Below are 24,970 nucleotides of genomic sequence, written 5' to 3'. Positions count from 1 at the left end.
CCCTTCAGTGTTGATCAGCCCAGGCCTCTCTGGCACAGATGCCCTGTTGATGCCACCTTTGTGTGTGTGCGCTAGTCACAGCATCTCATCACACACGCCCTGCCCGTCACCACCACAAGCACTGGGCGAGCTCCACATAAACCAGCAAGGCAAGGGGAGGGAGGGGCGGGACGGGACGGGACCCTGCTGGGCCAGGCAAGCGGGAGGCCGAGGGGAAGGGTGCAAACACGCCGCTCTGCCTATGACCCCGGGGCCAGGTCTGCCACACCTGCTGGAGCTGATAAGCAGCTCTTGGAGTGTGTGGTTCTGCTGAGTCAAGCCATTCCCAGAGAAGGTGTGCAACGGGGCTTTCCGAAGGTAAAGGGCCTAGTCCTCAATTCAGTGCTGACAAGGAGCGCCTCCCGCCCTGGCAGGTACATTCCCAGGGCTCCTTCTGCATATTCAGGACAAAGGCAATCAAGATTAGTGTTAAGTCCGCGTGGGAAGGATTCACGAGATCAGAGACGGAGTTCAACAACACAGCTTTGATTTCAGCACAGAACTTACACACTGAATGTGCCCTGCTTATATGCCCCCCTGGCCACCTGCGGCCACTCCCCCCCGATCCGTGATGGGGGGGGGAATACCCTCTTGGTGACCAATGGGACATGCTGGCTTAGGGCCAATAGGATCCGTTTGCTTAGCCAATAGGGCGAGCAGGGTTTAGGATCCTTCGTGCGGAACTCAAGCTCCTAAGTCTCCCCTTGCTTACTACCCTACTAGATACATACACAACAATTAGCACGGCCAAACCCCTCACGTCAGTAAATGTCAGGCCAGGAAGCCGGAGAAAAAAGGCCCACCTGGCTGGCAAGCCTCAGCACGGAGAGCAGCACCTTCTTCTCCCCGGGACCCACAACCTCCGCCTTTCCTCCGCTCTTGAGGGCACCAAGGAGGCTGCGTGGAAGGGGCAGATGGCCCTGCTCCAGCCAAGTGCACCAGGAGTGCCAGTCCCACAGAGGCATGTGCTCCACCCCTGCAGGCATTCCCATTCTCAGGCCCTGAAACATCACTCTGGGGGCTTGGAAGCCATTTTTGGGGGAGGAAGGGGGAGAATAAACCATCCCACCGCAAAGGGGAGGTCTGATCCCTTGGAACCAGCCTTCAGCTAAGAGAGGAGCGCCAACTGTAAAGGACCGATGAGTCATCCAAATGTTACCCCCCGCCTCAGTCGTGGGAGAGTGGACCCCGAGCTCCTGGGTGCCGCTTCTGGGAAACAAAGGCAGTTCCAAGCCTTCAAGGCCTGTGAGGGGCAGCTGGGGTGGAGCAGTTAGAGTGGCAGATGAGGACCCGGGAAGAAGAAGAAGAGTTGGCTTTCATATGCTGACTTTCTCTACCTCTTAAGGAAGAATCAAACCGGCTTACAATCACCTTCCCTTCCCCTCCCTGCAACAGACACCCTGTAAGGTAGGTGGGGCTGAGAGAGCTGCAACTAGTCCATAGTCACCCAGTTGGCTTCGTGTGTAGGAGTGGGGAAACAAATCCAGTTCACCAGATTAGCCTCCGCCGCTCCTGTGGAGGAGTGGGGAATCAAACCTGGTTCTCCAGATCAGAGTGCACTCCTCCAAACCACTGCTCTTAACCACTGTACCACACTGGAAGGAGGGGCTTGTAAGCTGCCTTCACCCATGGGAAGAGGAGGGGAAAAGACATTTTAACAATATATATCTACTATTATAACCATACTGATTTATTATAAATTTAATGTGCAATATATTTATTATATTAAATTTATAATAATAAATAATAACAGAAAGTCAGCATGGTGAAGTGTCAGACTAGGATCTTCAAGACTCAGGTTCGAATCCCCACTCTGCCATGGAAACTCACTGGGTGACCTCGGGCCAGTCACAGCCCCTCAGCCTAACCTACGTCACTGTGTCAGGGTCTTCACTGAACGCAAGATCCTGACGGGCTCTTGACACGAGTTCAGGCGAAGTTCTGGCCTCAAGTCAAGTCTTTGGTTCCCAGGGCTTGGAAGCTCCTGTGCATACTTTGTTAGTGCCTGTTATCACAGCTGTGGTGTGTTGTGTCTTCATTCATGGGAAATGCCTATCTCGCTGTTGCCTAGCAATGTTTATCTTACTCTCTTGTCCTAATGTTTTTAAGCAGGTACCCTGTACTTGCTCTCCATTGCTAACCTCACCTGCCTGCGAGCAGTTACTGTAGTTCTTTTAATTTGCTTTTTAGTTCCTAATAAAGTTTTACTGCTTCAGATCTACCTGTCTGGATGAGTATGCTTGAGGGATGCTAGAGGCAAACGGCTGAGACTGACACACTGGGCTGTTGTTGTGAGGATCAAACGGAGGAGGGGAGAATAAACAGACAACCAAATAAAAAAATACAAGTCCCCCCCCCTGAAATGCATATGGAAGTGGGCTCAGTGCCAAGGAGGTCATGCCCCACACCTCTCGAGTGACCTCTGCAGATGGAGGCTGGCCAGATTCCCAGTTCTTGTCTTGATGAGCATTTCCAGGGCCCTCTCAACCAGCTCTCCTCCTGGCGCTCCATTTGCCCTTTCTGAATGCGGCTATTTAATTCTCTCCACCTCTTGGCCCTTTCCAGCTGCCTTCCCTTTCTATTTCAGAAAGCATCTGTGTTGTTTCAGTGGGGCTTGTGCGAGAGAACTTCCCAGAGGACTACCCTGCAGGGCTCGGTGTTCTGTCCTCAACCCTCCAGATAGGGTTGCCAGGTCCCTCTTCATCACCAGTGGGAGGGTTTGGGGCAGATCCTGAGGAGGGCGGGGTTTGGGGAGGGGCTTCAATGCCATAGAGTCCAATTCCCAAAGTGGCCATTTTCTCCAGGTGAACTGATCTCTATCTGCTGGAGATCTGTTGTAATAGTGGGAAACCTCCAGCCACCACCTGGAGGTTGGCAACCCTACTTCCAGAGCAACTCACAGCTGCTGCCTGACGCGGCCTCCTTCCCCTCCCTTCTCCACTCATCCTCCCCTCTTTCCATCCTTGCTGGGGGAGGGGGCTTCACCTACCTTTGCTCTCATGTAGCATGTTATGCGCTTAGACATGTTTCTGCTTGTGTGTTCTCTGCTTTAGAAAGTGGCTTTCTCGGCTCCCTGGAGGTACGGCTGAGATTGGCACTTTGTTTCTTAGCCATAACTGTGGTGGCAGAATACCAAACAGTGTCATGGCTCTGCCAAACATGAGGACGACATAAAGAGCATCCTGAGAACCACTCCGTTGCCAGCTGGTTGGCTTCATTGAATGCTGGTTACACAAGAGTGGCTTTTGTCTCCTACGTTTTACTGAACTCTTTCCTAAAACTCTGCCCTAGAGTGTTTTGTTACAGTCTCTTCTAGGCTTCTTGGCTTTTTTTATCACTCCAGTGCTTCTGCCAATTTCTGAAGGCTTTAAAATAGTTGTGGGCAAGGATGAGATAATTATTGTTAGGTTAGAATAACAACACCTGTGGCTAAAAGGGATCATTATATTGCTGTTAAAGCCTACTGTTTGACACATGTGCTGTACTATCCAGGCGCTCCGTCTCCTTTGTAACAAAGGACATGGTGATTCTGGATTGATTATCCTGATGCAGAGTGAACGGGCGCGGAATCTCCCAGCACCATCTGACTTGGTGTATTTCAGAGTAAAGTGCCTGTTCCCCGGCCCGCTCATGTGAGCAGGAAAACCAGTCCACCCTGGCAAGGCAGGAGTCTGCAGAAGGTATCTGAATTGACCCAAAAGGGAAAAAAGAAGGCCCGAAGAGGCCTGGGGCTGCTTCGATAGAACGAGAATTCTCTGGGTTGCTATGATTACTATTGCAAATGCATTTTGGAGATGAACCTCCCATACGGGGGAGTTTTCTGAGCACTTCCCTCTGTCTTTATAGAATCATAGAATAGAATCCTACAGTCATAGAGTTGGAAGGTACCACCAGGGTCATCTAGTCCAACCCCCTGCACAATGCAGGAATTTCACAACTACCTCCCCCCCACACCTCCAGTGACCCCTACACCATGCCCAGAAGATGGCCAAGGTGCTCTCCCTTTCACGATCTGCCTAAGGTCATAGAATCAGCATTGCTGACAGATGGCCATCTAGTCTCTGTTTATTTCCTACTGTTCCCTTTCATACATCTTTGTGGTGACTCTGCAATTGGCTCTTGGGGTGGTCATCATAGCTGCCTTAACCACTTGCCAGTTTCTTTTTGGGCTTTTCCTCAACCATGTGCTATAACACTACAATGATTAATATGTTAGATAAGTGGCAATAGACCATTGCTATGGCACAATATTGGCATACAATAGGGAGATGGTGGAATAGCCAACCTCAAGTCCCTATTTATTGATTATTATTTAGAAAATGTATATGCCGCCTCTCCAGACACCTGCTAGAGGTAGCTTACAGCAATAAAACAAAACCAATAAAACACAGCCATTAAAAAAAGGCTGTTAAACAAGCAATTGAAAAACAAGATGAGTCACGGCATAACAGTTGCATAAAATGCTCTTCATACAACGATCCTTTGGGCCAGAAGCAGACTATAAAAATTTAAGAGATAAAACCCCCGCTGTTAAGAGCCTGGGGAGGTTTTAACCTGGCATGTAGTGCCTAAAGAAAGTCAGGTGGCATTCCAAAGGTGAGGTTCACTCACTGAGACAGCTGAGTCTCTGGTTACCACCTACCTCACCTCTACAGGTAGGGGTAGGGTTGCCAACCTCCAGGTAGTAGCAGGAGATCTCTGACTATTACAACTGATCTCCAGCCGATAGAGATCAGTTCACCTGGAGAAAATGGCTGCTTCGGCAATTGGGCATTATGGCTCTAAGTCCCTCCCCTCCCCAAACCCCACCCTCCTCAGGCTTCACCCCAAAAACCTCCCGCCGGTGGCGAAGAGGGACCTGGCAACCCTAGGTGCGGGGGTGGGCACAAAGGGCAGGGATTGCAAGGCAGATCTTAACTGGTGGGCCGAACAATATGGGAGGAGGTGGTCCTTCAGGTGCCCCTGGCCCCCAAGCCACGAGTAAGAACCAGAACCTTGAACTGTACCTGGGAACATCTGGCAGTCAGCGCCGGTCTTTCAGCACCAGAGTGAATTCAGTCCCTACATCCAGCTCCCAAAAGTTGCCTGGCTGCTGCCACATTGTGAGCCAGCCTCAGTTTCCTGACTCTTCAAAGGCAGCACTACATGGAGCCCATTGCAGTAATCTAATGTGGATGTCATCAGAGTCAGCTTGGTGTAGTGGTTAGAGTGTTGGGCTAGGATCCAGGAGACTCAGGTTTGAATCCCCACTCTACTCTGGAAGGTTGCTGGAAGGTGACCCAGTTGTACACTCTCAGCCTAACCTACCACACAGGGTGGTTGTGAGGATTTTAAAAAATCGCTCGTCCTTTGCTGTTCCTCACAGGTGGACTTCCAGTCCAGCATGGCATAGTGATTAAGAGCAGTGGTTTGGAGCGGTGGACTCTAATCTGGAGAATTGGGTTTGATTCCCGACTCCTCTACATGAGCGGCAAATGCTAATCTGGAGAACTGGGTTGGTTTCCCCACTCCTCCACATGAAGCCAACTAGGTGACCCTGGGCTAGTCACAGCTGTCTTAGAGCATTCTCAGCCCCACCTACCTCACAGGGTGTCTGTTGTGAGGAGGGGAAGGGAAGGTGATTGTAAGCAGGTTTGATTCTTCCTTAAGTGGTAGAGAAAGTTGGCATATAAAAAACTTCTTCTTCTTCTTCTTCTCGCTCCCACCCCCACTGCCTTTTCAAGCGCTGAAACAGCTTGAAAAGCTGTTTCATTGGCTCCAGCAGTTTCCATTCATTTTAACATCTCTATCCTGTCCATAACCTTATACATCTGCACAGCACTGTTTTGTTGTTGTTGTTTAACCGAGTGCTCTGGGCAATTCGTGACTCTTAATCAAGCCTCAGCTATGAGCCCCAGTTTGAGGCATCACCTAACTGCTTCTTGTTGCTTAAAAAAAAATTCTCATAACTGAGCCATATCTAAATGTTTCCCAACACAACTAGATTTTGCTGGGTACATTTTCTGTTTACCACTCAGGTCAATGCAGCAGCCCTATGTATGAAACACACCATCTTTGGATAACAAATGGCTCTCTTCTGTCTGATTTGCTCCTAGGAGTTTATTGAGTCAGAATAACCAAGAGAAACCATCTGCTAGGGCTAGCAGGCCATGAAATACATAATGTGCAGCTTCCTGTATGGATAAACACTTTAACATTCTTGTATCTTCCTTGTAGATGTGCTGGGGGAGGCATTATCTGGAAATGAAATCAGGGAAATGTCTGGCACAAAGCAGGAAGTGTTTAATCATACATATAAACCCCACCATTAGGCTGAGAAAGACTTGAGCTAAACATGTAATGCATACGGAACATGTCTCAACCCCCACCCCCTCCCCGCCATATCCTGTGCTTAATGGTTTTTCTAGCTAAGCCCGCTGGGGCAGCTGTCAGTTCATCAGCAATCAAAGGGGCTTTCATGGGATGCTTTTGCAAGACCTGGCTCAGCTGCTGCCAGAGTTGTCTGCATTTTCCTCTGTGGAGCTGGGCTGCCTGTCATGACTCCTCTGTTGCGTTTTCAGCCAATGGGAAAGAAGGGATCTGGTAGGATTTGACTGTGCAACCGGTTTCCGCAGGTCAGGTCACACTAGGCATGCAGCACACAGACCCCAGAACGGAGCCCTCTGCAGTTATGCTGTACAGTTTCCAGGTTGCTGAAGTGTGTCCCAGACTTTGGCACCAGAAGCCAGCTGGTCAGCAACCAAACCAATGAAGCCCCGCCTATTACACTGAGCACGTGAAGCCACCTGACGCCAAGTCAATTGCCCTCTCTGGCCGGCAGAAACTGTCCAGGGTCTCTGGCAGAGGGTGGCCTTTCCCAGCACATCCGAGGCCCTGCAACAGGAAATGCTCCCAGGGACTGAACCTGGGTCCCTCTCAGGAGTTCTGTTCCTGAGCCATGGCCCCCACTCCCTCCTGCAGGGGAATAATAAAGATTAATAATAAAGACTGGATGAGAATGGTAGCAAATGGACACCTGTGTTTGGGAGGGCTTGAAGAGGGGAGTGGACATGTCATGGAGGAGAGGGCTATCCATGGCTACTAGTCAAAATGGATACTAGTCATGATGCATCCCTATTCTCTCCAGGATCAGAGGAGCATGCCTGTTATATTTGGTGCTGTGGAACCCAGGCAGGATGGCGCTGCCGCCACCGTCTTGTTTGTGGGCTTCCTGGAGGCACCTGGTTGGCCACTGTGTGAACAGACTGCTGGACTTGATGGGCCTTGGTCGGATCCAGCAGGGCTTTTCTTATGTAAGTTTCAGAGGGTAGCTGTGTTGGTCTGCAACAGAAGAGCTGGATTCAAGTCCAACAGCACTTTAGAGACCAACAAGATTGGAAGGGGGGGGGAATGAGATTTTGAGAGTCTAACAGAATCTTGTTGGCCTCTGAGGTGCTACTGGAGGCAAATCGAGCTATGTTTAGGAAGAAATACCAAGCTGCCATATGATCATCTACTGTGGGAAATCATGAGGATCCCACCATCTGCCGTTTATAGCGTGATCTTAAAGTAACGGTAGTGAAATTGGAAAGGCCACCTCATGTGCCTTCCTTTCAGAGGAAAAATAGATATCCAATCAAGAATACAACGTCACTCTTCTGACCACCAAAGGGCCCGATTTTGCCACGCAGGGAATGCCCCTCTCCAGTTCCTCAATCCATGTTCAAAGCAAGTAAATAATAAAAAGAGAATAAAGAGCCCTGATAACAGGAGCAAATGCTCAGCTGTCTTCAGACTTCTCGGGCTTGGGCTGAGGCATGTGGAGGGCTGGAAACTCCCCGCCTGCCTTTGGTCTGTTTACCATTTTATCTGTGACCTCCGCTATGTTTGCTGGTCCCATGCCCTGAGTTTGCCTTCTGGGAAATGGAGAAAAGAGAGACGCACGCGCTTCATCGGCCCGGGGAGTGAGAGAATGGGAAAGGAGAGAGCCCATGGAGGGGGAGCAGAGGCCTGGAGGGTCCCCACCTCTCTGTCATTAAGCCTCATGGAGGTGGTAAAGGGAGCAGGGAAGTTGCAGAGAAGAGCAGGGAGCCGGCAGGAAGGCGGGTCTGTCTGTCTGGCGCCAGGAAGGGAATTCTGCGGCAGCCTGAAGAGATACTGGGAGGAACTAGCCCAGAGGGGGTCAGAGAGGACAGAGGCCACAACAGCAAATGAGAACAAGAGCTGAGGATAAGTCGGAGGGAGACCCCCGCTGCCCATCAGTGATGGGGGTGGTGAGAAAGTCTGGCCAGTTTGCTCAGCAAATATTTCCCCCGTACAAAACCACTGGATCTCGTGACATGTGTACAAAAGAAGGGGAAAAGGGAAGGGCCAGCCAAGCACACCTGGAATCTCCCAAGGAGCAGCTCTCTGCCTCAGCAGCACCTCCCCAGGGAACACTTTTTCTGGGGATTTTCTGCTAGCTTGATATAGCAGCTCTTTTTTAAAAAAAAAAAAGATTGCATGTTTACTCTGCTCTGGTGAGACCTCACCTAGAGTATTGTGTTCAGTTTTGGGCACCACAATTTAAGAAGGATGTAGACAAGCTGGAACGTGTCCCGAGGAGGGCAACCAAGATGGTGAGGGGTCTAATCCCGGAGGGGCCCTGAAGCAACTTTTTTTTTTTAAATGAGTGAATTTTTCAACAAAATCAATGGAGCTTTTAAAGGTGTTATTAAAATAAGGCTATTTTAGTGATAGAAGCCAATGGGTTGAAGTACTTAATACTGACCTTAGGATATGTTCTAATACCCATTTCATATGGGCTCAAAATGTCCCTGTAATTGAGCAAATTTCAAAATTTTCTTGGGGGCTTGCAGCACTCCAACCCCCACCTGTATGGGATTAATGAGCGCACCAAAATCAAATCATAGCCTACATTTTGGCAGCTGGATCCTTGAATCCTTCTTTGGTGCACGGCTTAATAGTTCTATAGCTCAGCCCTTAGGCCAGAGCCCACCGGAGCCATAAAAATACATCTGAATTCTCAATTCAGGCTGCACTAGTCTCGCTTGTGCATTTTAACACCCCAAATCAGATTTTTACCTCTTTATCCTAACGAGCCCCCTCTAATGACCTTCTGCCTCTCCACTAGAGAATGAACCAAGACATCTGCCATAGAACAGCCTCACTGAAGAAGATATCAGCGGTTATCCAGGCCTCGTTGCTGGTGGGAAGGGGCTCACTGTATGGCCCATTTTCAAGGACTCCACCCCACCACCCTGTTCTCGGCTATTTGGGCCTCGAGGTCCTTGCAAGGGCAGCAAGGCCCTTTGGACCTTGTTGGATGCCGCCCTATAGTTGCTGGTTGCAAAGGGGCCCCCATAACAGTTCAAGCTTCAGGGTCCCAAAAATGTAGGTCCGCCACTGGTCCTGCATGGATTGTTCACTAGACTGCCTCGGGTGCTCCGCCGCTCCCTGATCTGGTCCATGTAGCTGCTAGAACACCACCCTGATTTTGCCAAAACTTTCTGAGAGGGCTTTTAAAAATTGTCACAGTGAGCTCCACCGCTAGGCTTCCCCCCTTCTCCTGGCTTATAAGTTTATGCACCTTGATGCTTGCACTCGCATAGGGTCTTGGTCGAACTGGGTTGGCACCTGTACGAAGCAGCCCTGGTGCACTGAGATGCCGTGCATGTGCAAAGTCAAGGGGGGCGGGGGGTTCTTTCTCCCCAGCCAACACTGCATTTAAATGAGGCTTCAGTTAAATCTTGGGGAGGGGGATGCACCTTAACTCCTGACAATGAAGGGCTAAACATCTCCCTACACCAGTAAAACAAGCTCTTCTTTGCTTTTCAGTAAAAGCAACTCAGAGGCAGGCAACGGCAAACCACCTCTGTTAGTCTCTTGCCTTGAAATCCACACTGGGTTGCCATAAATCGGCTGCCACTTGATGGCACTTTACACACAAGAGCAACTCGGGCTGTGGGCCAGTTGTGCAATGTGGAAACCTGGCCAACAGGTGGAGAAGAGCCGGCAGGGATGCGCCAACGGGGCCCTTGGGCCTGGGTGACAGGGTTGCCAACTGTGGGCTGGGAAATTCCTCGAGATTTGGGCATGGATCCTGAGGAGGGACCTTGGCGGGGTATAATGCCATAGATTCCACCCTCTAAAGCAGACCTTTTCTCCAGGGGAACTGATCACTGTAACCTGGCAATCAGTTATAATTCTGGGAGATCTCCAGGCCCTGCCTGGAGGATGGAAACACTACTTAGAGTAATAGAATCATGGAAGGGGCCATATAGGCCATCTAGTCCCACCCCAGCATTTCTCCACCTCCCCTCTGTCTCTGATTTCTGGCAGAGCTGAACGTAGCCACACGTTCAGGAGAAAGGTGGTTTTCCACTCAAGCATGTTGCCAGAGCAAGCTCGCCGCTGAGAGGGGCTGCTTCTGGGCTAAAGGAGAATTCTGGGATTTCCCCCCTCATGGCTTTGGAGAACTTGACACTCCTTATCGGGGGAAAGTGGGAAAGGTTTTCCAGTGAAAGAACAGAGCGCAAAGTTCAAGAACAAGTTCATGGATATGATTGGTTTTAGTAGTTTTGTAATGTCTTTGTGTTATTGTTGGAAGCTGCTTCAATATTTTTTTTTACAAAGAATATTGCTAATAAACATAAAATAAGCAAACACACACATGGCTGAATAATCCTGGCAAGGGGCCCTCTTCACGGGACTGGCTCCTTTCCTTTTGGCCTCCCGCCAAGGGCCGCCTCTCTGCCAGAAAGTCCTGCTCTTGGTTTCTGTTCTGGTTTTCAAGAGTTCAGGATCTGTTGAGAGATTTCTCCTGAAAAGAGAAGTTACCAGTGACCCTGGCTAAGGCCACCAAGGGAAGTTTCCAGATCAGAGACTTCTGCCTGGTTGTAGGAAGCTTTTATGCTGGAGAGGTAGAGTGTCTTTATCCAGGGAGAATGAAACTGTAGTTTATTAGCATTCATGCCAGACTTTGCAGCCCTGGTATAAGGGGTATAACCCCCCCAAAACATTCCTTTAAAAACACACACATGGAAATGAAGGGTCTCTCTGCCAGTTCCAAAGCAACACATTAATAGGGTTGCCAACCTCCAGGTACTAGTTGGAGATCTCAAGAAGAGGGCATCGCAGCTCGGTCACGTCCAGCAGGTGCATTTTCTCAGGTGTGCTGCCTTTGCATGCATGGACCTGCCTGATACCATATCAGACCCTCGATCCATCAAGGTCAGTATTGCCTGCTCAGACTGGCAGCAGCTCTCCAGGGTCTCAGGCAGAGAATCCTCCTTCACGTCACCTCCCACCTGGTCCTTTTAACTGGAGTTACTGGGGATTGAACTTGGGGACTTCTGGCACGTTGCAGAGCTGCACCACAGAGCCGCACCTCTCCACAACACGCCTGTGAAGCTGCCTTATTCTGAATCAGTCCCTGGGTCCGTCAAGGTCCGTACTGTCTACTGGCAGCAGCTCTCCAGGGTCTCAGGCAGAGATGTTTCCCCACCACTTAAGGAAACACTCCCATGTCCAGAAGCAGCCTGCCTGGGCAGAGGGTTAGCAGCACCTTGGTCAGCCTCTGTCTGCTTTGAACCACCAGATGTTCTTGGGGAGGAAGAAGGCAGGAGAAAGGGAGTCCCCCAGCCCATCAGAAGGAGCAGCCTGGCCTCTAGTGGGGAACATGGGAGCTGCCAGGGAGGGAGGGAGGGAGGGAGCAGGCTGGAATCAGGGAATCCTTTTGGTTCCTCCAGGATAGGGTTGCCAGGTCCCTCTTCACCACCGGTGGGAGGGTTTGGGGCCAGATCCTGAGGAGGGCGGGGTTTGGGGAGGGGCGGGACTTCAATGCCATCGAATCCAATGGCCAAAGCAGCTATTTTCTCCAGGGAATTGGATGGAGATCAGTTGTAATAGCAGGAGATCTCCAGCTACCACCTGGAGGCTGACAACCCTACTCCAGGAGCCAATCCTTGTGGCACCTTAAAGACAGCGGATTTATTGTGGCTGACAGCTCTATTGTTAATTGGACAGCAGCTCTATTGTTAATTGAGGACAGCCTTGAGAGAATCTAACATTACTGGCCTCATATTTCCCCCCCCACCCACTCTTGACATCTGTGGGGGGTTGACCTGCTAATATTTGCTACACTGTGGCACCTGGGTAAATTTAAGGCCACCTATGTATTATGAGGTTTTAATGCTGTTTTATGAGGGTTTTTATGTTTTTGAGGTTGGTGACGTTTTAATGATACTGATGATTTTATGTATTTTAGTGGTTGTTACCCACCCTGAGCCTGGCTTGCTGGGGATGAGGGTGGGCTACAAATTTGAAAAATAAATAAATAAATAAAATGTGTGCTGCAATAAATTGGCTAATATCCATTATGGCCCCAGACTCTTTGTTCCACACACACCCCCACCCCACGGATGTGCTCTAAAGCAGCACTCAAGTGCAAATGGACTTTGAGCATTATCTGCTGGTCCCCCTCCAAAGGTAAAATACTAGAAAGCTGGCTGTAATGGGGAAGGGGGGGTTCTTATTTCTTATTTCTGAGGAAGAGTAGCTACTGGAAGCAAAACTTGAAGGAAAAGTACAGTCTTCTGTTTAAGGCCAGACAAGAGGCTATGCAGAAGGGTCCAGACCTTGCCAGGGAACATTCAGTTCTGAGAGCTAGGGTTGTCAACTAGGGTTGTACAGCTAGGGTTGTAGATCTGGAATTACAACTGATCTCCAGATGACAGTGATCACCTCCCCTGGAGAAAATGGCTTCTTTGGAGGGTGGACTCCATGGCATTATACCCTCCTGAGGTCCCTCCCCTCCTCAAACCCCACCCTCCCTAGACTTCATTCCCAGATCTCCAGAAATGTTGTATCCTGGAGTTGGCAACCCTACAAGCTCCCTACAATCTTCTCTAGTTGCTGCCACCCCTCCACCTCACCTAAGCTTCCTAACTTTAGCCCTTACCTGGACTGTGTGCACTCAGGTCAGTGTTTGTTTATTTTATTTAAACATTTCCTGGCCTGCCCTCCCAATAACTCAACATGTTGACTTGCAGCAACCACTGAAATCAAACTGGCACCGCCAATAAGGCAAACAGTCCTGAACAGGCATAAGTAAATAACAAGACCAACCAGCAATAATATAGTCAACATACCTGATTTTCAACAAAAATAAAGCTCTCTCGAATGCTATCAATTTGTACAGGCAACTAAAAGCAGGCAGAGAAGAAAATATTGTCGAAGGCTTTCACGGTCAAAGTTCATTGGTTCTTGTAGGTTATCCGGGCTGTGTAACCGTGGTCTTGGAATTTTCTTTCCTGACGTTTCGCCAGCAACTGTGGCAGGCATCTTCAGAGTAGTAACACTGAAGGACAGTGTCTCTCAGTGTCAAGGGTGTAGGAAGAGTAATATATAGTCAGAAAGGGGTTGGGTTTGAGCTGAGTATTGTCCTGCAAAAGTATTGTCCTGTAAGTATCAAGATAATGTGCTAATGAGGGTATGGTATGTTAATATGGAACCATTGTATCCTGAAGTGATCTGTTAATGTGTGTAATCCAAAGCTAATCTGTATGGCTATTGTTGAATGTTGTCTTTGTCTGGAGGTTTTTCAGGGCAGGAAGCCAAGCCTTATTCATTCTTAAACTCTCCTCTTTTCTGTTAAAGTTGTGCTGATGTTTATGAATTTCAATGGCTTCTCTGTGCAATCTGACAAAATAGTTGGTAGAATTGTCCAGTCTTTCAGTGTCTTGGAATAAGACCCTGTGTCCTGTTTGAGTCAGTCCATGTTCAGCCACTGCTGATTTCTCAGGTTGGCCAAGTCTGCAGTATCTTTCATGTTCTTTTATCCTTGTTTGTATGCTGCGTTTTGTGGTCCCGATGTAAACTTCTCCACAGCTGCAAGGTATACGATATACTCCTGCAGAGGTGAGGGGGTCTCTTTTGTCTTTTGCTGATCGTAGCATTTGTTGTATTTTCTTGGTGGGTTTAAACTACTCTGAAGATGCCTGCCACAGTTGCTGGCGAAACGTCAGGAAAGAAAATTCCAAGACCACGGTTACACAGCCCGGATAACCTACAAGAACCAGAGAAGAAAATGTTCTCCACCCTGTTGCTGGGAGACCCACCACCCAGGGTGGGGCCAGCAGTAGAGAAGCCAAGCGATGGGATGACTTCATTCGAATGGGGATGGACACTGGCAACTAATTTTTTCAGGGTGGGGAACCCTTCTGGATATCACATTAGTAGGCACTGAATGGGTGCTTTTACCAACTTTAACATTTTATCATCATCTCTTAATTGTTCACCTTTTCACTGGCTGTCTCAGAAGCCTTCGCTGGAGAGGTGGGGCAGAAGGGTTTCAAATAAATGAGCTGAATTGGTGGGACCACACAGGTAACTCCAAACATGGACTCACATATGTCAAGACTTTGACTGCTCCCACACCAGCCATGTGGACTGAAAATCCTTGTTGGAGAAAGAATCACAGTCCATGTTGTCCTCCCGCCTTTTATCATACCTGGTTGTTGGTAATTTTTTTTTTACATTGAAGAAGAAGAAGTAGTGTTGGTTTTTTATATGACGACTTTCTCTATCAATTAAGGGAGAATCAAACCAGTTTACAATCCCCGTCCCATCCCCTCCCCACAACAGACACCCTGTGAGGTAGGTGGGGCTGAGAGAGATGTGACTTGCCCAAGGTCATCCAGCTGGTTTCATGAGTAGGAGTGGGGAAACTAACCCAGTTCAACAGATTAGCATCCGCTGCTCATGTGGAGGAGTGGGGAATCAAACCCGGTTCTCCAGATTAGAGTCCACCGCTCCAAACCACCGCTCTTAATCATTATGCTGTCTCTCTGAGCCAAACTGCAGCACAAGCCAATACATTGTGAATACACAAGGTGGGAGGACTGGTTGGATTGGGTTGGCAGAGTGACTGGGCTGGTTGCAGTGGTTTGGAATGCCATGGCCCCCAACCCCTTCCACCATTATTGTTAAACTGCTGGGTTGCAAGGAGGAGATTAAGTCAGGCAATTGGAGGGAGGGGGTGCTGATTACACTAAGGGAAATAAGAAACACAAGCCAAGGAGCCAACATCCAATTGCACTAGGGTTACCAGCTTTGGGTTGGGAAATACTTGGAGATTTTGGGGGTGGAGCCTGGGAAGGGTGGGGTTTGGAGAGGGGAGGGACCTCATTGGAATATCATGCCATAGAGTCCACCCTCCATAGCAGCCATTTTCTCCAGGGGAGCTGAGCTTGGTTGTCTGGAGATCTGTTGTAATAGCAGGAGAGCTCCAGGTGCCACCTGGAGGTTGGCAATCCTAAATTGGACCTAAAATTAGCTGCTATTTATATAAAAAATGGAGAAAATGCTGCAGTTGAGCCATTGGTGGAATTGGCAAAGGGCCTGGAGAAACATGCCCTGCCCTTTTAAATAGAGACTTAATTTGTGGAAATGGGCAGTTGTAGCTTTTCATGGAATGGAAGTTAGTAATACCCCCTTTAAAGGACGGGACTATTTTTTCTCCATGAAGTTGGCAACCCCCAGCCATAGGTTGCCGCAGAACCAACAAAGAAAAATCATCAAGCTTCACTGATCCCTGAAATAAACACAGCAGCTGTGGGAAGGTCACTCCAGTCTCATGTGACACACTCAGAAAGGGCAGAGGCATCAAAGGAAGCCGGGAATTGGGTCAAGGACTGTGTCTGGGTTTGGCTGTGCAGAGGTTCTTGAGGACCGGTCAGGCAGGGAGAGGCAGGCGGAACCACAGTCTGTCTCCCTGGCGTTTTTAAGGGTACCAGAAGCTCCTGTATGGCTCAATTTGGATTGGGGCTATGGCATGGGGCGGGGGATTTTTTAACCCTGTGCCCACTCCATTCTCCAAGTGCAAATAGCCCTTTCTCCTGACACTCCTATTTGTCCCCTGGGGAAAATCATAGAATCATAGAGTTGGATAGGGTTGCCAACCTCCAGGTGGTCTAGAAAAAACACAAGACCTATGCTGACAAGAACTGAGTAGATAAGAACAACAGCACGTGGCTCAATCACAATAAATACAACTAGAAAAATGTATGGTACAAAAACATTTGTTCATGTTCATATAATAACCAAAAAAATAGTAAACATCAAACCCGACAGAAAAGAGGAATAATCAAAACATTAATGGACCGTGCAAGACGGATCTGTGAACCACAGTTTCTCAAGGAAGAAATTAATCATCTAAATCACGCACTGCTAGCCAACGGCTATTCCAGAAATGAAATCAGAAGGGCCATTAAACCAAACAAAAATCAGAAAACTCAGGAAAAGCAGTCTCCCATAGGAAAGGTATTCTTGCCATTTATTAAAGGAGTCACTGATAGGATGGAGAAACTTTTGAAAAAACATAACCTACAAACAGTGTTTAAACCCACCAAGAAAATACAACAGATGGTACGATCAGCAAAAGACAAAAGAGACCCCCTCACTTCTGCAGGAGTATATCGTATACCTTGCAGCTGTGGACAAGTTTACATCGGGACCACAAAATGAAGCATACAAACAAGGATAAAAAAACATGAAAGATACTGCAGACTTGGCCAACCTGAGAAATCAGCAGTGGCTGAACATGGACTGACCCAAACAGGACACAGGGTCTTATTCCAAGACACTGAAAGACTGGACAATTCTACCAACTATTTTGTCAGATTGCACAGAGAAGCCATTGAAATTCATAAACATCAGCACAACTTCAACCGAAGAAGAGAGTTTAAGAATGAATAAGGCTTGGCTTCCTGACCTGAAAACCTCCAGACTAACAAAGACTACAGTCCACAATAGTCATGCAGATTAGCTTTGGATTCCACATGTTAACAGATCACTTCAGGATACAATGGTTCCACATTAACATACCACACCCTCATTAGCACATTATCTTGATACTTACAGGACAATGATTTGCACATTACCTTTGATTCTTTTGCAGGACAATGACTCAGCTCAACCCCCCCCCCACGACTATATATATATTACTCTTCCTACACACTTGACACTGAGAGACACTGTCCTTCAGTGTTACTCCTCTGAAGATGCCTGCCACAGCTGCTGGCAAAACATCAGGAAAGAAAATACCAAGACCACGGTCACACAGCCCGGATAACCTCCAAGAACCAATGAACTCTGACCGTGAAAGCCTTCGACAATGGTTCTCCTGTATATTTTTCCCCATATGGCAAATAACATCAGGTTGTGTGTGTACCTGTGTGTGTGTGTGTGTGAGAGAGAGAGAGAGAGAGAGAGAGAGAATGACCCCTGACCTGAGCCCTGGAGTGGCTTTTATTGGTTTAAAAAATGGCGGGCAGTTGCTTCATCCATCTTGCCTCCTGTGGCCCTGTCAACTGTGTGCATATGGCTGAGAGCTAACTCCCACCAAACATAAGAATCCCCTTCCTCTAGGCGCCACATCTTCTGGACACATTGCCAGAGCGGCGGCCCAAGAAGTGGCAGCAGCCAGTTGCCCACCTGCACTCTCCTTCTCCCTCTCCCCCACACACAAATGTTCAGTGCAAATCCACATCAGGTACACTAGCGGGTCAGGCGAAGAGCCTCCCTTCTTCCTTCTCACCTGTTCATCAAAACAGAGTGGAGGGGTTGCTAGAGGGGCCAGTAGATAAATTTTACATTAATAGCAGTTTGGAATGGGGGAGTGGGGGGACTAGGACTGGGGCTGTGACAAGGGGAAGAGCTTTCTACACTTTCCTCCCATCGCATTTTTGCAATCCCCTTCCCCCGCCCCGGCTATTTGCTTCTCAGGAAGAAAAACTTGCAGGTACATGTATGACGCCAGCCTAGGTTAATTTCCTGTCCTCCCTCATCACAGCCGCAATATGAATCCTTTCCCCAGCAGCTGTTGAGCTTTTAAAAGGCAAACGTGTGTTTTAGCCTTTTAAAAGCTGGCACATCTGAATCTGAAATTTTCCCAGCAACTTTGCTTGCGTCGTTGGGGAGTCTGGTCATTGACACTGACCCAACATGAAGATTTTCCTTCCCTTTACTTTTTACAGACCGGCTCTTACAAGGATTGTTGAATCATATCACGGAAGGTCCCAGGTTCGATCCCCAGCATCTCCAGTTAAAGGGACCGGGCAAGTAGGTGATGTGAAAGACCTCAGTCTGAGACCCTGGAGAGCCGCTGCCAGTCTGAGTAGACAATGCTGACTTCGATGGACCAAGGGTCTGATTCAGTATAAGGCAGCTTCATGTGTTCATGTGTTCAAAGTCTCATGGTCTCATAGGGAATTTTTGACATAGATTTTGTACATAGTTTGGGTATAGGTGTTTGTTTATTGTTCCCGTTCTGATGTCTAAGCTCTTTCACTTGTAGATATTGTTGCATTGTCCTTGTTCTAATTTGTCTCTCCATTGAATATATGTTTTGCAATAGTGCTGAGCGTAGATAATTTTTATTCCAGCTTTACCTGATCGCACAATTATTAATTTTGAACTTCCAGGTGGTAGCTGGAGATCTCCTGCTATTACAACTGATCTCCAGAGGATAGAAATCAGTTCCCCTGGAGGAAATGGCCGCTTTGGCCACTGGACTCTATGGCATTGAAGTCCCTCCCCTCTCAAAACCCTGCCCTCCTCAGGCTCCACCCCCAAAAGCTCCAGGTATTTCCCAACCCGGAGTTGGCAACCCTACCCAGAACTCAGGTAAGTCCTGACAATGCCTGTCAGGCGGTTGGCCTAAAGCCACTCAAGGTGCGCCACAGCTGGCCAGGTACTTCCCAGCCCACCCACCTCCTGAGACATCACGCCCAGGGGCTCCGGACAAGGCCTCTTCTCCTCTGGCTTTGGCCTCCATCCGAGGGCCACGGAAGAACCACGGAGCCCAAGCTCAGCGTTCTGAAGCTGGGGAAACGGACGTCAGGGGCCGTCTTGGCATCTCTCCTTCCCGAGAGGACTGTGCCGAGTCCTCCTCAGCCACCAGCAGTGACTTTTCAGCGCTCTCTCCCACTCAGTGGACCACTTCCCAGGCGTTTTCTTTTGGCCGGCTCTCTTCCCTCCTTCCTCCCAGCTGAAAAAAAAACCCAGCTCAGTAGAGGCCCCCAGGAAAGGGCCGCAGCGGAGTTTTGTTCCTCGGACTAGTGGACTAGGCAGGTAGGCCGCCCTGACAGTTGGGCTGGGGCTGCGCTAGATTCTCTTGGGCAGTTTGGAAAAGAAAACCCTTCACGCGGTGCTGGTCTAGAATAGAGGGATATCCTGGCCAAGCCTGTGCTTGGGGTCTGCAGGTTAGGAAATGGGGACTGAAACTCTGTTGGGGCTGTGTGGTGTCTGGAGCTCAGTTGTAGGGTTGCCAACTTCCAGGTGGAAGCTGGAGAACTTCGGGAATTACAACTGATCTCCAGACTACAAAAATCACTTGTTTATTTTTTATTTATTTAAAACATTCATTCCCGTTCTCCTGGAGAAAATGGCTGCTTTGAAAGGTGGGCTACATGGTATGATACCCTATGGAGATCCCTCCCCTCCCTACACCCCCTCTCTTAGGCTGTACCCTCAAGTCTCCAGGTATTTCTGAACCCAGAGTTGGTGATCCTACTCAGCAGTAAAGCATCGACATGAACACATGAAGCTGCCTTATAGTGACTCAGACCCTTGGTCCATCCAAGACGGTATTGTCTGCTCAGACCAGCAGCGGCTCTCCAGGGTCTCAGGCAGAGGTCTTTCTCATCACCTACTTGCCTGCTCCCTTTAACTGGAGATGCCGGGGATTGAACCTGGGACCTTCTGCATGCTGAGCAGAGGCTCCACCACTGAGCCATGGCCCTTCCCCAACTTTGCATGCAGAAGGCCCCAGGGTGGCTCTCCCGCTAAGGATCAGGCAACAGGTGATGTGGGAGTGCCTGTACCACCTGTGACCCTGGAGAGCTGCTGCCAGTCAGAGGAGGCCAGGCTGACATCGAGAGGCCAAGGCATGAGGCATGAGGCAGAGCTTTAGGTGTTCGATTTCTGTCAGTTGCAGCTACTGAGAGGACAAAGCGACACATTTTTGGGTGTGGGAAGTCAGTAAGCCCTCAATGGCTCTCCTGGGTGAAGTAAGGGTGAAGGTTTCATAGGATCCATCCCGGTCTGTGTCTGTTGCCATGGCTACAGATGGAGCCAAGCCGAAGCAATACCGGGCCTCGGCCTCACCACGGTACTGCAGAAGATGACACCTGCTCTTATCTAACGGTTGAACAAGGTGCTGAGCCAGAGATGGACCGGATGTGCCATTTTACCCAGAAGACTCACAGTCTCTCAGAGATGGAGAAGACAGGAGTGGAAGGGAAGTCCAATAGTTGTCCAACTGGGTAGGAAGGAGGAAAGGAGAAGAGCCAAAATAGAGAAATGGGTGTTTAGGAGTGGGTTGCCAGGGGGAGAAGGAAACCACCCGAGGACAGGGTGGGCTGCTCTGTTCTCTTCATCCCTTCCATCTGTGGCCCCTCATCTTGTATCTGTTTTCTGCACTGCAGCCCCTTCCTCTGTCGCTCCAGCTCCCGATTTCCTGATGCTTCTCCACCCACAACCATCTCATCCCGCGGCCCTCAGCTCCGAGGTCTTTGTGGATCAGGGCTCTCTTGGGGCCAAACTAGAAGTGACAGCGACCTCACGGCCGCCACAAGGATGCAGCCATAATTTTAAAGTGATTTTAAAATGCTGATTTGGCCTGCAGTGTAGTGCTCTTTCCAGCGTGGTGTAGTGGTAAAGAGTGGTGGTTTGGAGCAGTGGACTCTGATCTGGAGAACCAGGTTTGATTCCCAACCCCACCACACAAAGCCAGCTGGGTGACCTTGGGCAAGTTACAGCTCTGTTAGAGCTCTCTCAGCCTCACCTACCTCACAGGGTGTCTGTTGTGGGGAGGGGAAGTGAAGGTGATTGTCAGCCGGTTTGAGTCTCCCTTCAGTGGTAGAGAAAGTCGGCATATAAAAACCAACTCTTCTTCTTCTTCTTCTTCTCGCTCCCACCCCCACTGCCTTTTCAAGCGCTGAAACAGCCCCTGTGTGCACGAGCGTGTGTTTTGGCACTTAAATAGGCACAATGGGGACAAGAGCACCTCAGGATCAGGCCCTCATGGCATTTTTAAATAACTTTCAAATGGCACCTTCATCCCCGTGGCAGCCATAAGGATGCCTCCATGTCTAGCGTGGCTGTTTGACACCAAGCTGTCCGTCAAACACCAACGACATGGGGCTGCTGGTTCTTTTCTTTGCATGCACAATGCCATGTGTGGGGTGCCGCTGACCCAGGTTCTTGTCTCCCCAGAGATTTCCTCTTGGCTCTTGTAACCAGCCTCGGAGCGTCTTTTGACTGAGATGTACAACCTCAAGGGTCGAAAAGGGGCTGCAGAACACTCTGTCTTGGCCAGGAGAGAGGTGATGCCAGAGCTCAGCTGGGAAAGGAAAGGCTGCCACGACGCCCTTTTTGGAGAAGCCTCCTGCCAGGTCTGCTCCTGAATGCCTGGTGGTGGAGAGGGTAGTATCTGTGCTTCATGGGGAGGGGGCATCCTGGGGATGGGGCTGCTGCCTCATGGTGAGTGGGCAACAGGTTCCTTTGCACAAGGCCAGAGGGGCTGGGGGCAGAAGAACGGAGCCCTCTATCGCTAAGCTTACCATGGGGAAGTCCAAAGGTGGCCTCAGCTGGGCCCTTCGCCCTTGGCTGCATGCAACCCCTGTCCCTGTTAGAGGTGAGCTGCTGAAGGACATGAAGAAGAAGACCGTGCTGGCAAGTTGCAACCGACTCTTGGTGACCCCGGCCATGGGGTGTTCGAGGCAAGAGGCGGTTTGGCCTTGCCTTCCACTGCATAGCCGTCCCTGTCTTCTATGGAGGTTTCCCATACAAGTACTGACTGTGGCTGACCCTGCTTAGTTCCTAAGTCCTCATGAGCGCAGGCCACACTGGACTGTTAGACAATTCACCTATTTCTCTCTCACTATTTCATCCTGGGCCATTTGTGCCTGGCTGTTTCCTCGCAGTCACCCCATTGACGACTTCAAGGCTTTGTTTTGATGATGTTTGCATTTTCTGACTGTCAGAGGTCGCCTCGCTCTCCCTCCACATTTCCACCCATTTTGCTCACGTTTTCTGGATTCGTGTTTAGCCAGCGTCCAAAAAAACACAGGGAAAACGTTTTATGTGGAAACGCACGGGGAAAGCGAGGCGACCTCTGACGGTCGGAAAATGCAAACATAATCAAAGCAAAGCCCCGAAGTAGTCAGCGGGGTGACCGTGAGGAAAAAGCCAGGCATAAATGGCCCTGGTCTTCTCAAGACACAGATTAAGGAGGCTGAAGTTGGTTCCCAGTTCCCAGTTCATTTCCAGTTCCCAGTTCCTTATTCACATTTCCTAGTTACAGAATGATATTGAAGACAATTTAAAAGCTCTGCCACCCCAAAATAAAGTTTGGTCCACCACATATCATAAACTCTCACGTTCAGGGGACTGTGCCCTCGGAGGGGCACATGCTGGGTCCTGACCCAAAGTCCAGTTCTTAGAATCATAGAATCATAGAGTTGGAAGGGACCACCAGGGCCATCAAGTCCAACCCCCTGCACAATGCAGGAAACCCACAACTACCTCCCCCCCTCACACCCCCAGTGACCAGAAGATGGCCAAGATGCCCTCCCTCTCATCATCTGCCTAAGGTCACAGAATCAGCATTGCTGACAGATGGCCATCTAACCTCTTAAAAACCTCCAGGGAAGGTGTGCCAGCTGCTCCCAAGTGGGGTGCCTCCAGGACAAATGCACATTTGGACACTGAGGCTCAGCAGGGGACCAACTTCAGCCTCCTCCATTTTCTATTTGTCCAGGGCCATCCAGTGAGTGATGTTTTAAGGTGTCTCGTCATCCTGGTTTATCCACTTCACAACACACCGGCTCTGTCCTCCCAGTATGCTCCACACTGGTATTCCTCCACTCCGTTCCCAAAGCTCCTCTGCTGGTGGTGGAAAGTGCTTTCAAGTTGCGGCTGTCTTATAGTGACCTCATAGGGTTTTCAAGCCAAGAGATGTTCAGAGGTGGTTTGCCACTGGCTGCCTTTGTGTCGCGAACCTGGTATTCCTCAGTGGTTTCCCATCCAAATATAAACCAGGGCTGACCCTGCTTAGCTTCCAAGATCTGATGAGATGGGGCTTGCCTGGGCCATCCAAGTCTGGGCAAAGCCCCTCTAGCTTCACAAATGTCCTTGTGATGGTCTGTTTTGTCATCCAGATGTTCATGTGCACGAACACCCACCTTCATCAGTCCCTCTCTCTCTCTCTCCATGCATCTGTGTCTGGGATCAGAGACGAGCATCCCGGAGAGAGCTCCTTGCACGAGCGTAATAGAATAGAACCATAGAGTTGGAAGGGGCCGTACAGGCCATCTAGTCCAGATAAAGGTAAAGGTAGTCCACTGGGCAAGCACCGGGTCATTACTGACCCATGGGGTGACATCACATCTCTATGTTTACTAGGCAGACTATGTTTATGGGGTGGTTTGCCACTGCCTTCCCCAGTCATCTACACTTTACCAACCTCAGAAGGATGGAAGGTTGAGTCAACCTTGAGCGGCTACCTGAAACCCACTTCTGTCGGGATCGAACTCAGGTCGTGAGCAGAGCTTTTGACTGCAGTACTGCAGCTTACCATTCTGTGCCACGGGGCTCTTTCCCATCTAGTCCAACTCCCTGCTTAATGCAGGATCAGCCTAGTCTGCGCTGATGACCACACCGGGGGCTGGCATGAGTTTGAGATGCCGTAGGTAAGCCTTTGACCTCTTCTGATCTGCTTCCAGAAGCAGCAGCAGCTCCTAGAGGTGGGAGCATGTGAGGACCTGCTCGCTCACGGAGGGCGATGTGCCGAACAGGTAGGGTCAAGCCCAGTGGGCCATTGTGGGACCCTTTCCCCCCAGCCCCAGGCCCCCAGTGACATCCATCCCTTGATCCACAGAGACGCCTGGAGGCGGAAATGGGTCTGTCGCAGGAAGCCAATGGACAGTCATCTCCCCTGCAGGTGAGTGTCCGTCTCAGAGAAGAGGAAGAGCCGGCTGGCAGGGTGGCTCAGTGGCCCATGATCCAGCAGGGGGTGCCCATACGCCAAGGTGCTCTTGCGTGGCATCAAATGCCCGTTGAGAGGCTGGTCCTAGATGGTTTGTGCTAGAACTGAAAGGCAATGGCCTTTTATGCACAGCTGCTTCCTTCATGGCCACACACACAAACACACACACGACTACTTTTGGGGGTTGTTTTGATTATGCATGTATTTTCCGGCCTTCAGAGGTCACCTTGCTCTCACCACACATTTTCCCTGAGTTTTCCGGATGCTGTTTAGCTAGCGAGCATATAAAGAACACTCAGATGTACGCTGTACATGGATTGTAGGTGTGTTCACTGCCACTTGTGAATGGGGCTTCTGTAACAGATGCAGGGAGATGGGGTGGGGATAGGCTTGCCACCCTCCAGGTGGTGGCTGGAGATCTCCTGGGATTACAACTGATCTCCAGGCGATAGAGATCAGTTCCCCTGGAGAAAGTGGGCGCTTTTGAAAGGTTGATTGGCATTATACCCCATTGAAGTCCCTCTTTCCCCCAACCCCGTGGTTCCCAGGCTCCAACCCGGAGCTGGCAACCCCAGGCGGGGATCAAGAAGTGCCACACACCCTTGAGGTCTCAAAACTTTGACGCAGCCAATAGAAGAAAGTCAGTGGGAGGGGCTAAGGGAAGGCCTTTGCCACCCTGGCTCAATATCCCATGGTGGGTTTGTTGAAATGGGCATTGGCCACAGGGACGGGTGGCTGTCTGTTTGGGCACCACAAGGGTTTGCGCCAGCGTCCGGTCGGGGCAGAAACACTGGCCCTTTGCGCTCATTTCAGGGTGGAGAGCTGCTTGTGCAGAGCAAGAGGCTGGATTCAGGCAGCTGGCGGATGGACTTTGACTCAGAGTCAAACTGTGAAGAGTGA

General features: G+C 49.8%; 1 protein-coding gene across 1 annotated transcript in view; it reads left to right on the top strand.

Annotated features, from left to right (window-relative positions):
* The window catches only part of LOC130477106 (C-C motif chemokine 19-like), a 41,509-nt gene extending 16,539 nt beyond the window's left edge, over positions 1-24,970 (top strand). The window contains exons 4-6 of the mRNA XM_056849098.1: positions 23,808-23,879; positions 23,963-24,025; positions 24,884-24,970. Of these exons, the coding sequence (XP_056705076.1) occupies positions 23,808-23,879; positions 23,963-24,025; positions 24,884-24,970 (222 nt within the window). The remainder of the gene's footprint in view (positions 1-23,807; positions 23,880-23,962; positions 24,026-24,883) is intronic.

This window comes from Euleptes europaea, chromosome 4 (assembly GCF_029931775.1).
Source record: "Euleptes europaea isolate rEulEur1 chromosome 4, rEulEur1.hap1, whole genome shotgun sequence".
In the NCBI taxonomy this organism is placed as follows: domain Eukaryota; kingdom Metazoa; phylum Chordata; class Lepidosauria; order Squamata; family Sphaerodactylidae; genus Euleptes; species Euleptes europaea.
The sequence above is the reverse complement of the archived record's forward strand: the minus strand, read 5'-3'. Positions and strand labels throughout refer to the sequence as shown.